Source organism: Papilio xuthus, unplaced genomic scaffold (assembly GCF_000836235.2).
Source record: "Papilio xuthus unplaced genomic scaffold, Pxut_1.1 DF827680.1, whole genome shotgun sequence".
Lineage (NCBI taxonomy): Eukaryota > Metazoa > Arthropoda > Insecta > Lepidoptera > Papilionidae > Papilio > Papilio xuthus.
The window spans coordinates 4,678,744-4,697,978 of NW_013530969.1; the positions used below are offsets into that span (position 1 = coordinate 4,678,744).

Genomic DNA, 19,235 nt, shown 5'->3' on the forward strand with positions numbered 1-19,235 from the left:
TTGTAAATAGTATCAACGAGTAGAAGATACATCATATCTAGATTAGAGCAATTTGTCTCAGGTTTAGCCGTAAATATTACTAATAAACAAGTTTAAATTATAGCTATGCGTATAATAAACAATCTTTATATCGAAAGTCATATTTGAGCACCATAAAACTAAACAGTTGAGAAAAATAAGTGTTCAAGGAAGAAATTTGTAGAATGTTAACTAAAGCATCCCTGTTGGCTAGCAGCCAAGTAGGGACGACTAGCCGGCGCCAATAACATAAAATGTCACAATAACACATAGTATATATATGTAATACCTTTGGGGTAGATATTATGAATTTGCCTACAGGCATAAAGTGCGACTCGGAAACAAAACAACTTTTAGACCAGTAGAACAGTGACTTACTAATACTGTGGGCTTCTACAGCAGCGACTCTTGTATTGACATATTGTCCATCTTCACATTCTCTTTGTTCAAACAGTGACGACGAAATTTGATGCCAGCATAAGTGTCACTTCAGTGGAAAACCATAGTAACTTACATTCTGTCAAAAATTAGTTATTTACAATGGGTTTCTGAGACCAAAATTGCGTTTAAAAGTTATCTCTGTTTTATGTAAGATAATGACCTATGATTAATTACTTTTATCAAACCCTCACCAAGATTCGAACTCACGATCTCCTGTTTACCAGACAAGCGTTTCGACCAAGTAAACCATGGCGCCGCTGTCGTAGTTATCAAAATTGTTTACAATTTTTTTTTGTAAAAAACAAATATGTACATGGGCAATATTTGCAAAAATAGGATTTTTAACAATTCAACGTCTTATAAGCAGACGATAGGACAAAGACGTTACATAAAGTTGTCTGAATCGTATTTACTGGAGGGTAGATTAAAATATATTTGCAACGTGAAACTGTAGTTGGGAGCTAGTCGTGGGTCAACAACCAGACGGTGGCGGTTCCTTTGTTCGCATCCTGCTCCTTTTGGGACGTTTACCCCGCTTTAAACAACGTAAAACTCCTCTTAACCGTCACCGGATTTGTATAAGTTATTGAGATATTCAAATGTTAAACATTTTAAGAAGCACCCGTGTGGTCTCGAAGACTTGATCGTTACTACGAAATGGATAATGAATTCTTGAAGACGTTGCAGGCATTATATCCTTTACCCGTTAAAACTAAAGGTAAGCTATTCGAAGAAATAAATGACTTCTATATTAACACTTGTCAATAAAGGAATACGTAAATATAATCAGCTCGTAAAATAAAAACAACGTTGATTTGATTATATAGAGCGCATTAATGAAACTTGAGAGAGGTCTTTGACCGTTGTTCACTTAGACAGCTGCATTCATAGCGCATACTTACGTACTAAGAGCTCAGATCAGACGGCAGACAATCTGCTTACAATAAGTTAAGAAATACTAATCTAACGCTTAATGGACTTCTTCAGAATATTTCCTAATCTTCTAACTTAGAACCAAACGTGATCGTACTAACTACTTACATATTTTATGTATTGACATAAAATCTTAAACTTGAGTATATTTTATAGTATTTTGTATAATAAATTAACGACCTTTTTATTAATAAAAACTTTTTTCTTTAATGAAAATTAGATATACATAATTAAAAACCGTGAGACTTGTCCTTGACGCAATATAGATTTCCAAAGCCGAAAATCCTAGCGCAGTTGCATACCTGATCATATTGCGAGTGACCTCGCTCATTGGTCGCTGGTACTTATACTTTATACACTACCTGTATCTAATATGTTTTAAGGTATTATTTGATCTTTTGGAATTTAGGTAAAGACAAGAAAATGTCAATCTAATTACTTTAAATTATTCTCATTGCACAAATACCCAATAAGCAGGTTACAAAAGACAATTCAGTGCTTACTAATTGTCTGAGAATATTCTATGAGACAAACTAATGCTGCCAACTCTGATATCTAAAATGTTCTGGAGAAAGTCTTGCTTTAGTTACCACATAGATTTAATGCAAATAAGGTTAGCAAGACAACGTACCGCGTTTCTACGCTTTAGCAGAACTTAGTACGGATTCTTACGAGTTATAAGTCATCATTTACTACGCGTTCTAAGTAATTATGCCAAAGCAAATACTTGTGTGTTCCAAGAAGTACTAAATCCATTGTGAAACTAATTAGCGCCATCGATCCGTAATCAATGCTTGCCTATCTATCTGTATATAGAAAACTCGTGATAATATCTCGAGTAGTATGTACATTCGATAACTGTTTTTAATCATGGTTAAATTAAAACTGTGCACGCTGGCAATCGATTATTTGTGGTATAATGGTGTACGTGTATAATTTAAACAAAATAATGTTTTTTTGTTTTCCAATCTTAATTTTTCCGATAAGTCTACTACGAATATAATAAATGCCATGAATACAGATTTATGGAATACTTACTTATGAAACAATGATTTACCGTGGATTCATCAGACCAAAATTCCCGTTGAAAATATATTGCTATCTCTGTTTTGTCAAAGATAGCGACAGGAATGACGATATGTTTTAAACAGAGATTGTGGTATCAGAAACCCACGGTAGGTACATAACCAGAAAAATATTTTGCAGAATAGAGTGGCTCTTTGAAAGTAATTAGTTCTAACTTGCTTGCATGTTTTTGTTGCGTCGCCTTTACGTTCTGTACACTAATTGCATTCTACATCCGTGATAAAGGGGTGGCAAAATAAACGATTTAAGTTAAGTGCACTTTAATTATAATACTCAAGATAGAAGACACGCGATATCATAAAAGATTAAATATGTTAGGTATTGGTAACTCCGTGTAATCAAGCAATTACAATACTGGCAAAAATCTTTGCTCTTTACAATTTATTGATTGAAATCGTATCCTATGAAAACGTATATTTTGGTACTTGATTTTAATAAAGGAATATTAGGCACGTTAGGAAATACATCGCGGTGGAAGATCAAATAACTAAGTCTTATAGTAAACATTGATAAAATCTCATATGATTTTATAAAAAGCATATTAATTGATAAGATTACATAATCAGTTGAACAAATCCAATTATTTTTTTCCTCATACATAATCATCGAATTGTGATGGCTCGCATCCTTTTATTTTTTAATGTTTTTCTGTTATGGAAATTTCTGCTTAAAATGGAATATCTCCATTATGCTATGCGTAAGTCCCAAAAACCCGGTTCGACTCTAATTAATTTATTATTATTAATAGAAATTAACGCATTTTATATTTGACGAACTTTATTTTAATAAACAAGTGAGTTATTCTTTACTGATAAGGTTTATGGTGACATTTCATACAATTATGTTTATAATGTTGAGCAATAAATAATAGGGAAAGCCCGTAATCATTTCTCGTGAAATAAGCAGGCAAATAAATGTAGTCATAATTATTGATAGCGTGTAATCACAAAGAAAACAATAATTATTCTTGAATTCTAGCGGTTATCTAAGATTGTTTATGAATATTATTATATTATAGATATTAAAAAGATAAGAAAGAACATTAAAAATACAGAGTAATGACGAAAATATCATTTGAATTCTTTTCAACAGTCATTGCGATTAAAAAGAAATGCTATCGAATTAAATTTTCAAGAGAACGCAAAATTTTTTTGTTAACAGCATCTTTTAAAATTCGACTGTGAGATTCTACTATTACTTACTTTAGCAAAAATTCTTGTTACAGTCCCAGCGTGGTGATAGTTAAAAAAATCTAACAATGGGTTTCGATTGCCGTGACAATTTTCTTAATAAATAATGTAATCTTTAATGATATTGATGATACTTGTAAGAGAGCAAATACAAATATGAGTAACAATAATTCACAGTTTTAGCTGGTAGCTGCTAACCGCACTAGAGTAACAAACTTAATTGAACTTATTGTTGCTCTAAATAAGGTGCAGCCGCTGTACGTATGACGAACTGGCACTGTTTACATTGCTAGCTGACGACACGTGAACGTCATGATTATGATGTAGCGTATGAAAAAAAAGATAAAAATAACGGTTTTGTTGCATTGTTTTATCCCCCTGTGTGCATCATCTGCCTTGTTAGCAGGATAAGTTTAATTAATGCTAACTAATGTTAAGAATAGTCTTGGTAGTAGACCAAGTTATAATTACAATGAAAAATTAGTTTTTTTCATATTTTTAAACAAATTATTAACTTTATTTCCTTTATGCATAGTCTCATTTCCTTTTTCCTTGCACTTATCGTGTTGTCCTGTGGAGAACAACAGAACGAGTTGCGACGACAACATTCAGCTACGCTCCTCTTGCACTATTGTGAGAGTGAAGTGATTCAGTCGTGTTGTAGTCATCCAATCCAACCAATCAGCATTCAGCAGTCGCTGTTCCGACGCTCCGTTGTACGGACGTATCGTTAAATTCATTGCTAGCGTATCTACAAAACTTTCGCTTACGAGTGTGTTTGTAAATAAAAGGCACTTTCAAAGTTTTAGTGAATCTAAAATATGGATACGTTTCGCCTTTATCACTTAAATAATACTTTCGATTGTTTAAGTTAAACAACAACTGTGTGTTGTCGTGAAAGTGATAGTAGTACAAAAATATTTAGCGGTGATTTATCTGTTTTGACAACAAAGGATCGACCCCGGCATCTTTTATTTTAAATGCTCATAAATCAACATCATGGGTAAAGATTATGGTGAGTTTACACATGAAAAAAAATAGATTAAAATTAGCCATGTATATTGTGTTTATAATGCATGAGGCTTTCGCATACACACATTAAATGCTAGTAAACAAAAAAGTGTAACAAAATATTATTTTTTCTACAAGAATCAATTAATTATTACTGACGCAAATAATGTGGGCATCACAAAATGTAGGTATTTCCTTTCGTTTCCGGGATTGTTAAGGCGAAGAGGATTAATTGGTCAATTGGTTTAAGTGGCATTAATAACAGAAGCTCCATGTTATACCTACGTAACTAGCTCGTTTCGAAAATATACACTTTATTTTTTGTCTTTAATTTCGCTCTGAAATTTGCCCTCATCGAGATTTTTTGTACCTTTAAAGATATCAAAAATGATAGTATGATTATATTGATAATTATTTTATATTATGAAACGTCAAATTTTATTTTCATATTTGCGATGTGTAGTTTATTAAAATGTCGAACTAATTTAAATGATCGGACGCTAGTTCTGGATTCGATTTGTATTCGACCATTTTGCCTAATATAATTTACAATGCTGAACTATTTGCGTAAACGTAATAAGTAATTATATATGTACTGACTAACGAATTGTGGTAATATAAATAAATGTATTAATATGTAACCAGTGGTGCCGTATTTGGATTTTTGTGAAATAATTATAGCTTCAATTTGGCCGTGACCTTGTTGTTATCTTGTTAGTGGTCAGTTTTTATTTTTTAATGTAGGTACATTTAAATAAGCAAGGATACGTACAGGAAGTTATAATTTGATAAGATACACAAGAATAAAAAATCGTTATTACTCACGCTCATAAACCAGAGGGGTAGACAGAGTTCACTAACTTCCTAGTAAATAAGCGCATGAACTCTCAAGAGTTAAAAAATAAATTAATGAAACCGACTTCATAAAAGCCTTGTCCAAAAGAAAAGTTATAAACATTTCCAACGCTTTTAAGAAGCTCTTCTAATGTTTAAGATAAACATATTAGAAAGAAATAATTTTTATTCACAAATTAATTGAACGTGACAAAGTATCGCATATTGATTATGCATCAATGGACGCAGTGTACAATTGTATAACAAATGCATTGCGAGTTCTATGCCTAAGCGATAAAGCTAATGTTTTGCTTTACTTGCGTTAAACGAAAATGACCTTCACCGAGCCGCGATCTTAGTTTACGTAATTTTGTAATAACGAGACGACTGGCAAAGGTTGAATTAATTTACTTATGTTATTACTTCAACGGATTTACACTTAAAACAAAATAGGCTAAGTCCCATTCTTATGGTCCTTACTCGGTACTGTTTTACGCAAACAAAGAACAGAATGTTATGAAGGGACTAAGGGCCGAGGAACCTTGAGTGCGCTGTGCCAGAATAATTTTTCGACTTGGTAATGTAACTTTTCAAGGAGAAAATTTATCATCAGTTAACCTACCTATTAGAGAGTACCACTGAAGGTTTAAATGACTCAACCATGAGAGCGGAAAAACCTGCATTGCGTTCAGTTCGTGATTAAAATAACTACATGAATAAATGAAGCGGTTAATTATTGGGACATTACACCTATTATTGTCCCCAGCGCTGTTATCTTGTGGAATATTTAAAAAAAAATCCTGGTTTGTACTAATTTTTGTACTTATAAATAAACCCGTTTGACCTACCTTGCTGTAGGTAAGCAGACAGGTTAATGTCCTGTCCGTCTCGTCCCTTTATAAATAGAAATTAAAATATATTTAAATCACTTTTACGTTTCAATAAACTTGTCATTTATTAAACGTTGTGGCAGAAACGTTATTAAATATTTAATAAAGGAAGAGTTTTTTTTGTTAAAATAAATTAAAAATAGTATTCATAAGTTCATTGCCCATTTTCATGCATATATAGGAAAAGGGAATATGTATAATATATGTGCATGTCTTTCTATCGAGTTGATTAGGGTGAATGAACTTTGAAACAGACGGGATAGTTCTGGCCACTAATGCACGAGGTTCGTGTAATTTTTTTTTTAAATATTGTTTTTACTACACAACAATTTAAACCGTCTGTTTATAAAGACATCGTCAACTTTATTTTTGTACGCTTAATTTAGCCTACGCCAGGCTTACACGGAGTTACATTACACTTGATAACGGCCTACTAATTTAGAAATTTATTATATTTAGAAATACGATCTGTTGAACGCAGAATTATATTGCAAATTACATGTACGTATTATGAAATATGTATATGTAATTAAGCACGCAATATATACAGTAATATTCTGAGTAGAAAAATGTACATATAACATAATAAATTTTTGAACTAATTATTTGTTTTTAAAGTGATAATGTAAGAAGTTACAAAATTTGTTGTAAGGCCACGGACACATTATACTATTCATTCTTCTCTGGGAAATGGCCTCAAATATGAGCAAATTATCTGAGTTTTGTGTCATAGACTGCTAAGTGAACAATTCCACACAGGCTACTTATTTAATCCAGCTGATGTTCTATATCTGTGCTAAATATCATCAAGATCCGTTTCGTAGCCGTTTCAGATATACTTTCAAACATCCATCCATCCATATAAACTTTCGCATTTATAGTATTAGTAAGAAGTAAAATAAATTCAATGTAATACACTATTTTAATACACAGTTTCAAATTACTGTAAAATTTTGAAACAAATGTTTAAAATTTTTAAATATTTTTGTTTTAATCTTATCACACTGTTATGAATAACAGCTCATCAAACAAGCAATGGCGTTGGATTCCCAGATTCATTGCAATTGTTAGCAATAACAAGGAAACCTCATGTGTCGGTTATATTTAACCTAAATACCAAAATCATTACCAGACAAGTTAAACTTTGAGAAAGCAACAATATCCACAACAATTCTACTATATCTTTGACTGTTTAATTTTGCAATCATTTGATTTTTGGTAAAAATCGTATAATTGTTTTATTAGTCATGGTATTTTCCTGTTACGGGGTCGCGGACGAGAGCGAAAGCGTGCCCGTGGCCCCGTCCCGATGCGTTGGAGGAACAGAGGGGTTTAGTGGGTATGCCTCCGCTATGGAGGAGAATCCCACATAACTACCGCGTCCTCCCCCCCGGGGCGCGGAGTATGCATAAAGCATTCCTCTCTGGAAAAAGAAATGGTATTTTCCTGTTACACTTTGTTATGACTAATTTTTTTAAAAGATATCTTGGAACAATAAAGTGTACACAAAAAATCCAACACTCAAACCTACTGTTAAAATGGAATAATAATAATCTTATCAACACAAAAAAAAACAACTTCATTATTCGTTATTACTACATTTGTCGGGAGGTGGTTAACAGGATGACATTCAAGTGAACTTTATCTACGCGTACGATTGCATTTGCACAAATGAGTTCCTATTATCTGTAGTACGTAGAAAATAATCAGAACCTTCATGATATAGTCCGTACACAACGATAAGCTGGCTATTATCTCAGTACAAATCAAATTAGTTCATATGCAACGTGATTAGTTAGCATTTCTGTCAATATCAGAATTAACAATTTTTAAATTATGTTAAAAAATTATTACATGATGAACATCCATACGGAGGGTCGGCATTAGATGTACTACTCCATACATCTCTATCAGCCGTCATATCTGAATACACCCCCTTCTTACGCATATACTCTTTCACACAATCTATCCATATTAATATATAATGTTGAACATAATTAGTGAAATAGTGTTGTTAGTCATAATATAATCTTAACTTTGACATTAACATCTGCTGCAAGAAACTTGCTGTACTTTACAGTTTTACAGCTTTACAGTAATATATGCATCACTCGAAAAGAATATTCCATCGAATTATATTACTAATATTATAAATGCGAATGTTTAGATGGATATAAGGATGTTTGTTGGAAGGTATCTCCAGAAAGGCTCAACGGATCTCGATAAAATTTGGCATAGATGTAGAACATAGTGTGGAAAAACACAAATACTCCTAATGTTTTTTTTAGTTCCATGCGGACGGATTCGCCGCCGACAGCTAGTAAAATTGTATATTATATGATTCATTTCTTAACCTAACAATAAATAGAGTAGGCGTTTTAAATGCATTTCTACATACGAGGAAAACATAACTGAGTTACTGGGCCGAACTGATTCTATTGCGACCTTCTGTGAACATCTGCTGGAAGTGCGCCAAACTTTCCAAAGCGGACCACATCTAGTGTCCATTGTCTTTCTTAACGAGGTTGTTATATAAAACATTTTAATTATGTTTTCCGAAATAACCACAGAAAAAATTACAGATGACGTCTAATTTGTTTAGTTTTGATAATATAAGAATTACTAAGATGCAGATTTAAAAAGCAAAGAGATTATTACATATAATGCCATCATGGATAATATCTAAATTTATATTTGTTTCAAGGTTTCTTTATGTGACGGTCTTCATACCACTATACCAATTGGTTTAGCAATTTAAACGGCAACAAGATGAATTATTTAATATATCCGTATCGTTTTTGTTTAGTGTTCATTGCCAAAGTTACTAAATACAGAAATATCAAAGTGGTCTATACCTAAAGTTGAAACTTTGTTAAAAAAAATTGCTTGAAAGGAACTTGGTTAGTGAACTTGTGTGATCTATCCTTGATAAACAGCGAAGAGATATTTGTTTTTAATTTTTTCAGATTGTCAACTTTTTTGTAGATAAAAATATCTGACTTATTTTTACACGACCACAGCGGCGTTCTATCGTTTTGCTTTACGATAGTATGATAGAAAATGTTGAGAGATATTTACATTGAACACCCTATAACATATAGGATTTTTTTGCAATTTTTCTGCTGTTTAAATATTGAAGGAATCAATTATTTAGGACCTATATTTTTTTTATTAAAACTAGATGGTAGTGAACCTTTTTACTTATTTATAGATATTAAAACCTTTTTACTAAAATATCATAGAATAAAAATATCTTTCTCTTCATACTTCAGATACCAATAATAATGCTCTCACCACTTCCACTCACGTTGATTCATAGAAAAGTGTATAAAACAAAATAATCTTTATTTCAACGAAATAAAGAACATATTATATTGTACATACCTAATTCAACAAAGCATCTCAAACGATAAATTGAATATCTATGAATTATTAGAATAAACAAATATTCAAACTTCTTGAGTCAATAAAAACTCAAATTTAATTTAAGAAACTTGTCCTAAATACGTAGATCTTTATGTGTACGATCTTTGTAACGTAGGCAGTACGTATTTACTGCCACTGGCCTGTTAGTGATGTAACATTTATAACTATATATTATGTCAAAAACGCAATAGAGACTGGTTTCGGAAGGAAAATAAACTTGTTAAGATAAATCTTACACACACATTTAAATATTATTACGAACGGCACATCACTTCATTGTTTTAAAATTAAAACAAACTGCAACTAAGCTTCTGGTATATCATTGTTCCAACATTTACGCACAATTTGCGCATGACTAATGCTCCAGCATGGCGCAACAAAGAGATAAAAATGTATACATCGTCTTATAAGAAGTAATTTTTCATTGTTTCATTTTGTTTACAAGTAATGTTCGCGGACATCACTAGCATCTCGCAATGCACACCGACATAAATATAGCCCGTAGTCTGTAGTCACCGTCACCGCGGCCGCTTCCACTGTCAGCCCATTCACACATATATTATAAGGCCTAGAACACATTAGCTAACTACGGTTATGTTCAGCAAATACTTGGTTTAAATGTTTTTAATTATAATTAGTTTATGAAGAGTTTTTGAATGATGATTGCATTAACTCATATAGTGTACGATAATGATTAATTTTGATACAAAAAAGCATAAAATAAAATAGAACTATGCAGATTATTGGTTAAGGAAAAAAGACGATATAAAAGACAAAACGAAAACTCTAAGCATTGAATTACTTTTTCTATATATGACATAATTACGGGTATCACCAATACGTAATTACCTCATCACTAATCACCAATAATCACCATAGGTAATTACGAATGTGAAAAGAAAAAAAAAAGAAAAAATATATTTTTGTCGTGGTGTGTCGTGTGTTTGTGGCTTTAGTAAATCGTCGTAAGCGCAATGTAAAGTCAGTATTGTATCTGACGTTATCGTATTCACATACAAACGAGGTCGTTCCAACATTTTTACACAAGCAACGTTTGAAAGTGCTTAAATATAATGCAAAAACAAATTTACCCACAACGAGTGTAATCTGTGAATACATTATTTAACAAATATAGTGTAACTGTGTACAAATGGTGCTATTTCACATGTTAGTTACAAGTATCGTATAAAAATATAAAAAGTCCGAAATTGTCGATTCGATCATCGTTTCAATTTGGAAATTTAATTTTATTTGTTCTATGAACTTGAACTTTTTATTATTATTTCTATAAAATGTCAGAGTATTTCCAGATAGCGTACGATGTCTAATATAAGTTTCAATATATTAAGAAAGGAAATTAAATATTAAACAAAAAAGTAACAATTTAAATAACGCTGGAACCGGCAAAACTTTTTATTTGAAATTGATCGAGTTGTGTATTCTGTAGGAAAAAAAAATCATATACATAATTTTATATCTCGTTGGCTATAATAGGCAAAATTGACACAAAGTATAAAAAAATATAAATTCTGATGCCAAACGTTATCTACTTTCAATAATCAGTTTGATAAGAACTAGGTTACGTCAAAACACTTTAGTTTTGGTTATAGACGATTAAACCAGTAATTTAAAGCAAATTTTGTACAATGACCGTGTTGTAAATATTTATTTGAATGTGAATATAAAAGTGCAGCAATGGGATGTTGTGGGGATTGCTGTGTCTCACCAAAGGAGTCAAGTACGTAGGATAATTTCTGCATTAGTTTGCATAGATACGAGATCTCCTTACCTTACATCCACATTTTTTTACGTTTTTAAAAAATCCAGAAATTTTGATGTTAATCAAACTCTTAGCCATTGTAGCAGTAAACAAAAGAAGCTAACAATTATAGAAATTTAAAATATATTTTGTTGCAGGAGAACCCATACGGTATGAGCCGGATTTTAAGGGGCCCATCCACAACCGATCGTGCACTGACGTCTTGTGGCTAATTCTATTCATCCTGTTCCTCTGCGCCTGGGGATACGTCGGATATTATGGTAAGCAAAATCAACACACTATCGCCATCTATTAGCATTAAAATGCAAGATCGCATAAGGCTGTGCTGTGAAACGGCATCAATAATAATAATCATAAATGTAATGTGAATTTAATGAAAAAACACTTATTATTTTGCAACAGTCCACAATAAGACTAGTCCAATTAAACTGTAAATTCATAACTCGGAAACATGGTCAATGAAAATAAATAAAACATGACGTAATTGAGTTTCACTAAAAGTGCAATTTGAAATTTAAAACTTGTGTATGTGTCCAGGTATGACGCACGGGAATGTGGAGAAACTATTGGCGCCCATAGACTCCCGTGGTCACCGGTGCGGTATGGACTCCGGTCTTGAGGATAAAAAGTACCTCATGTTTTTCGACCTCACGCGTTGTTTGTCGCCGGGGACGCCGATCACCGGCTGCCCCACACAGCAAGTAAGCCACAAAAGAAATTGCACAAATGACAAATAGCATAGTTGTAAGATACTAGCATTTTTTATTCATAAATTACAGATATGCGTGAACAAGTGTCCAGATGAAACGATAGTGTTTCCAACCAGAATCACAAACGCGGCGTCTTTCGAGCAAGTACGTAACAAGATGGTGTGCACCGATGACGTCAGTGTGCCCACATTGACGTATACTCAGGCGCTTGAAAACATCAGAGCCGGCAAATGCGCTACCTTTGTACTGAGAAGTCAACCAGGTAATTATTAGTCAATGTACTGTATTGGTGGTATTATACGATTCAAACTTAATGTTTGCTCAATGCTAAAAATTCAAACAGTCCTACGGGCAGTAACCATATTTCAATTATCTTCAAAATGATTTGACCCCGTGTTTCTTTTTTACCGAGTTACCATTAAGTTTGCGTATTACGTTGAAAAAAAATGGAATTTGATAATTGAATTGTAACATTGTGTGCCTATTGAGTGTGTGGCATGATTTAAATGGTAACGCTAACCGAGTCCGATTAGACATAAAATATACGCTTTAGTGTTGTTCCGCTGCATCGGCGACCTCTCGACGATCCAATGCAGGGACACCAAGCCGGGGTCCAAGTGGACAGAGGTCAGCGGGGGAGAGACTTGCGTGCGTGACCCGCAGGCAGCGCAGAGGTCGCTACTGAATAGTGCAACAGCACTAGACTCCTATGTGGGCTGGATCGCTGCTAGTTGGGTCACCTACTTCACCAACAACGAGCGAGAGACACACGTCGTATGTAGACATGTGGCCGTATACCGCATACCGCACGATTAGACTAACTCGAATAACCGTTCAGCATGAGCATCGCTTTTAATATTTTAAATGTATGGCACTTCTAGATAGTAAAATAGAATATTCTAAAGCTATTACATATCTCCAGATACCTAAATCATGAAGCACAAAAAAGTAGTCGCTTAAATCCTACATAATCCTTTGATAATGCGCGCCTTGAAAATTTTTATAGTTTAAAAATTGTTGATATTTGAACGACGAATTTTTACGAAAAATAGTATCTAGAGGTATGGAATAAACCTATGGATTATTTATTATAAAAGTAGACATAACATTTAATATTAACACGGGGTTTGGTCGGTGCTGGTGCAGTGGTGGGGCGGTGCTTCCCTTTCATCTCTGAGGCGATGTCCGTTATCCATGAGATCAACGATAACTTGGTGAATCTGGACGAGAATCAGGTGCTCGAACAACTCAGCAAATTGATACAATTCGATCAGGTAGAGTATATGATGTTTGTATGTATATCTATCTTATTGTTTTTGGTTTTAACGAAAACAAATCATAAATATAATCTGTCTTCGTAATTTCATCATTTCTATCCTAATAACGCTTGTATCTAAAACAATAAGAATAATATCGCAAGCAAATACGCATAAAATTACTAAAACTTAGAAAACAATAATTATATTATTATTTTAAGATTTCATATTCTCAATGCAATTGTCTGTTTCAAGGTTATGTTTAGTATACGTATAATTATTGATGTACCAATTCCGATTAAAGCATTTACTTAAGCGGAACATTCAGATTAATTGCTTCCTTTTTATTCAAACTATTAATAACAAAAGAAATACGTAGTTACTTGAAGATAAATCATTCCTCACTGACATGTATAAGTTCTTTCTTGTTTTAGACATTATTAGAATCATTTGGTAGCAAATGGCGCGTTTTTGTTACCAAGTGTCAGATTGATTAGTGAGGGGACATAAACGTTGATATTTTAATAATGCTAGTGTTGCGCCGAACCGGCACAGTGTTGGATTTTCTTAACACTTGTCGTTCTATATTTGGGTAAATATTTTTAACAGAGTTATTTTCAATTAATTAGTAAGAAAGCATTCAAATAGATTCATTCATTATGAATTAACTACGTAGAACTTTTTTTAGCATGCAATCATCATGTTTGTGCAAGTGACGTAATCTATTAGCAAATTAACGTAGTCCCTCCTGAATAGCCTATAGAGATGTAATAAAAATGTTATTAAGTAACGTATTTACATATTTGCATGTTGTATTAATTATATAGAGTAAATAAGGTTACCTTAATAACCCCAAGCATGATTAATTTTGTAATGAGTCATTTCAATCGTAATACAGTTTCTCTAATTAACTAAATATAAGTAGACAAAATAATTATAATAATTTGATATTATTTCGAATACATCTATATTAATATTAAGTAATCTTTGAGGAGTTTTCAGTTTTCAAAACAGCCGGAATTTATACGGCTTCGTAAATTAGGCAAATAGTCAGTTCCGGTTTCGCATAAAATGTATTTTTAAACATTTAATAATAATATAAAATATATACTATGTTACTTAGAGATAATGCGATATTCTAATGGTGAATCTATAGAAATCGGTACAGTAGTCTTTGACCATTATACAAGTATGTACAAAAAACACAGTCTACCCTACATCAAGGGGGACTAGGATTTAGTAAACTACGCTGGCCCAGTGCATGTAAACAGAGATAATAACTATACCTTATTTTGTGTCTATGACTAGCTATCATCACAAATAGTTCAAGACCTGGTGCAGTCACGGTGGTATATGGCGGGCGCGATGCTGGGCGTGGTGGTGCTCTGCTTTGTCTACATCTTGCTGCTGCGCTGGCTGGTCGCTCCTGTTGTATGGCTCTCCATTGCCGGCCTACACGTACTTTTCGGCTTCTGTATGTTAATAAATATAATGTAATTTATAATATAAATATTGCAGTAAACTGTTTAAAAGTATAGTAGTAACAGTCCTAAATGTGAAGGAATTGAGCCTTATTTCCAATAGAAAGAGTTTTGGATAGAATATAAAAATGTCGTATGAATTTAGATCTTTAGAATTCTTTGTATTATTTCCAGCAATATACCTGTGCTACAAAAATTATGTATACTACCGCGACAATCCAGTCAGTCTTATTCAAACGACTAACCTGAAGGGATACGCGCAGAGTATCTTCACGAAGCAAGAGACTTGGATGACGCTCCTTGTGGTGCTGGCCATCGTGCTAACTATACTGCTATTTATTATCATATTCCTGAGAAGTCGAATTGTTATCGCCATTGCACTAATAAGAGAAGGGAGCAAGTGAGTTTAACTCTTTTTTGAAACTAGTTATCACCCACGACTTTGTCAGCGCGGATTAAAAAAATAAAGTAACACACAATTTTGCGCACACACATACAGACAGGCAAACGCTTAAAAAATTGATTATTCGTTATGAGCTACGCAAATACACGATGTGTTTTTTTATTACATACAGACATTCCAATTTTATTATTTAGGATTTGTCATCAGTGTATAGAACAAAGTCTCCGTTTGTTTCCAGGGCAGTGACAGCTATAAAGTCGACGGTGTTGTTCCCTATATTTCCGTGGTTAGTTCAGTGCGCGGCGATCGCGTACGGCGTGCTCGTCCTCATGTATCTATTGTCCATTGGTGACCCAGCATTCCGCGTCGTCAATTTGAAGAATGACACAAATTGTGACTGCAGCGGCGCCTACACTGAGGTATGTAATTCCTAGTAAAATAAATAAAACTGATATTTACATGTTGAAAAAAATATTTAATAGTTTCAGTACAGTCAGCTGCATAATATGCATACATTTAGGAACTTCATTTCAATTTACCTACCTCAAAAACTTATATAAGTCTTATTTTTTTGGAATTTGTATGCTTTTATTCATCCGTATGCTTTCGATGATGCATCCATACTGATGACGAATACGTATATACGTATTTTTGACACCGAAGGCAACAAGTTACTAAAGGTTTATAAATGTACACATACTGTAAATACTTGTACACATGCACCTGACTGTACTTTTGAGTTAGTTACGAAAAATTATGTTTTTTTTTAATTTTTTCCAGGATTACGTAAGTTGCGATCCAATAACGTTTACATCTAAGTGCCGCGACACCAGCGCCAGCGCGGGCGTGCTGGCCACCTGCCGCCTCGCCTCCTGTCACTTCACCGGCCTGGATAGTCCACATAGCATCCTATATTTACATTGTAAGTTATTCCAATACCAATGAAAACAATAATAAAACTTAAAAAATCTATTTTGCCAAATATTTTGGACAAATTAAGACTTAAATTATTTTTATTGCTTTCTTTAGTGGTGAATCTGCTGGGTTTCTTCTGGACGATGTTCTTCATCAGCGGCGTAGCGGATATGATGCTTGCGAGCACCTTCTCCACCTGGTACTGGACCATGCATAAGAAGAATCTGCCCTTCTTCACGCTCACTGCTGGCGTGTATCGGACGTTGCGGTACATTTATGCTTAAACCATACTGTCTAAAATTATATTCACATCTTTTACCATTTCTTTTGAAGCGTCTGAATAAAGTTCGGACCTTATATGTACCTCAATTTGATAACCTGGCTTCTAAAACTTAATAACTTCTAACAAACATCCATTCGCCTTTATAATATTACTAGCTGTCTCCTGCGACTTCGTCCGCGCGGAATTAAACAAAAACAAGTAGCCTATGTGTTGTTCCAGGCTATGTTCTATATGTATGCCAAGTTTCGTTGAGATCCGTTCAGCCATTCTGGAGATACCTTCAAACATCCATCCATCTAAACATTCGCATTTATAATATTAGTAAGATTTAATAAGAAGTATATAATATTCTTCTTTTATTTCCAGATATCACCTGGGCACTGTAGCTCTTGGTTCACTCATCATAGCTATAGTCAGAGTAATACGAGTTATTCTGGAGTACATAGATCATAAAATAAAAAAGTTCGACAACGCGTTCACTCGCTGCATTTTGTGTTTCTGTAAATGTTTCTTCTGGTGCTTGGAGAACTTCCTCAAGTTCATTAACAAGAACGCGTACATAATGTGCGCGGTGCACGGCAAGAACTTCTGCTCTAGCGCTAGAGATGCCTTCTCTTTGCTCATGAGGAACATCGTCAGAGTTGTCGTACTTGATAAGGTAAATATAACAAGCAATAAGCATTTTAATTTCATTCTTTAACAAAATATTAGTCAATAATTAAAGTCGAATGGCAGATTCGATAGTCTGTCCTTGTCTTTCTTAATTCGGTACTATACGATAGCATTTGAATTAGATTGAATGCTACATTTTTAACAGCAATTACGCAAATTATTGTACAACCAATTCTTTTTATATAATTCTAAAGTATACGCTTATATGTGTTTTTAAATAAAAAAAATATGAATTGTTGTCTTATAGTTAATTAACTGTCGCCCACGACTCCATCCGCGCGTAATTAATAAAAATCTTAATTAGTCGCCTATATCTTCTGCCAAACTAAGTTCTACATCTATACCAAATTTTAGCAAGATCCATGTAGTCGTTCTGGAGATACGTTAAAACAAACATCCATCCATCCATCAATACATTCGCATTTATAATATTAGTAAGATTTTGTATTATAGTATAAAAATGTTTGTATTCCAGGTGACAGATTTTATATTCTTCCTATCAAAGCTACTGATATCGATCGGCGTGGGTTTCGCGGTGTACTACTTGCTGCAGGTGAACTACCTGTACGAGGTGACGCGCGGCGAGCGGCTGCACCACAACTACATCCCAGCTGTCATACTCAGTGTTGCCACATACCTCATCTGCACCATATTCTTTAATGTTTACTCTATGGCTGTGGACACATTGTTCCTTTGCTTTTGTAAGTACTCCATACCCTTTCGTATGTTAACTGTCAAAATGTCAAAATCAGCCCATCTGTGAGTCCCAAAATACAGGACGCTCTCACAGACAGGAGTCTCCCTGTCTGTGGAGAGTCCTAGAATAGGACGATTAAATATTACTTACGGTTCCGATTTTCCTAAGTGCAAAAGAGTAAACACTATATGCCCCGCAAAATACGCGCAAAACTAAACACTATCAACACAGTGTGTCATCGTCCCGAAACAGGATGCCCCACAGACAAGAAAATCCTCCTGTGTATGTGAAGGGTGTCCCAATTTGGGACGCTTCACACACAAGAGGATACTTACCTTCACATACTGTCAAATTGCAAAGCTCTTAATTTTTTTTTTTTCAGTGGAAGATTGCGAAAGAAACGATGGCTCAGCTGAGAAACCTTACGCTATGTCTAAAAACCTTATGAAAATACTTGGAAAGAGAAATAAGATTGAGTAGTAGTTTAGATACTAGTAAGTGCCAAATATAAAAAAAAGTGTTGTGACTTTCTTGTGATCTTGTCATGCTGGCTATCTTTTTAACCTGTTTAATTTTTGGTATACTCTGTGTTCATTGTAAAATTTAAAGTATTACTATTCTTCGTATTATTAAGTCTAGTTAAAACTCCTATTGTAATATTTTATTTTATGTTAATTTTAAAATGGTTACATAAGTTCTGTCCGTTCCTTGATGCATTTTAATTTGTTATAAATCTATGTAATTTTTGAATCACAGCATATGAATGAATGTTTATAATCTATAGAACTATAGCAACGCTAGACGGCAGATAATTCTCCACTGTTTAAAATAAGTTATTTTGTATGGAATCATTAATATAAGTTGTTCATATTTTATATAACACATTATGAATGTGATGTTCGCAATTTTCGATTGAAATTTTTGAATTATTGTATTTTTACTTTTTAAATTCTACAATTACAATTTATTACATTTATAAAGACATTTATGAAAATAAACATTTGTTTAATTATATATGCAACAACTCAACATACCACTTCTTTTGGTATGCTTTGATTTTTAAACTATCAACGAGTCACATTGCGTATTCTCGTATTATCAAAACTAGAGGTCGCTTAATAGTCGTTTTTATTTATGAGTAAAATTGTTTTAGGTTTATACATTTACTTCGACAAATTTACTTTTTTCTGATCGCGCAATTTCCTTAAA

At 33.4% G+C, this 19,235-nt stretch overlaps 1 protein-coding gene across 4 annotated transcripts; it reads left to right on the forward strand.

Moving 5' to 3' along the window:
• Positions 1-904: 904 nt before the first annotated feature.
• Ctl2 (Choline transporter-like 2) lies at positions 905-18,992 on the forward strand. Of its 4 annotated transcripts, none has more exons than XM_013311613.1 (13): positions 905-1,177; positions 11,747-11,869; positions 12,147-12,310; positions 12,389-12,581; positions 12,873-13,093; positions 14,884-15,049; positions 15,231-15,456; positions 15,698-15,878; positions 16,240-16,381; positions 16,489-16,642; positions 17,024-17,315; positions 17,805-18,030; positions 18,409-18,992. In XM_013311613.1, exons 1-13 carry the CDS (start codon positions 1,117-1,119, stop codon positions 18,504-18,506), a joined length of 2,247 nt encoding a protein of 748 aa, XP_013167067.1. In that variant the 5' UTR covers positions 905-1,116; the 3' UTR covers positions 18,507-18,992. The 4 variants fall into 4 exon arrangements, with proteins under 4 accessions (XP_013167067.1, XP_013167070.1, XP_013167069.1 ...); XM_013311616.1 differs by lacking the exon at positions 12,873-13,093 and adding an exon at positions 13,466-13,593; XM_013311615.1 differs by lacking the exon at positions 905-1,177 and adding an exon at positions 4,355-4,683.
• The last annotated feature ends 243 nt before the right edge of the window (positions 18,993-19,235 follow it).

Coding starts and splice junctions, on each gene's coding strand:
- Ctl2 (XM_013311613.1), top strand. CDS start 1,117: ATGGATAATGAATTCTTGAAGACGTTGCAGGCATTATATCCTTTACCC. Junction 12,582..12,872: donor TGTACTGAGAAGTCAACCAG/GTAATTATTAGT, acceptor TATACGCTTTAG/TGTTGTTCCGCTGCATCGGC. Junction 17,316..17,804: donor GAGTTGTCGTACTTGATAAG/GTAAATATAACA, acceptor TTTGTATTCCAG/GTGACAGATTTTATATTCTT.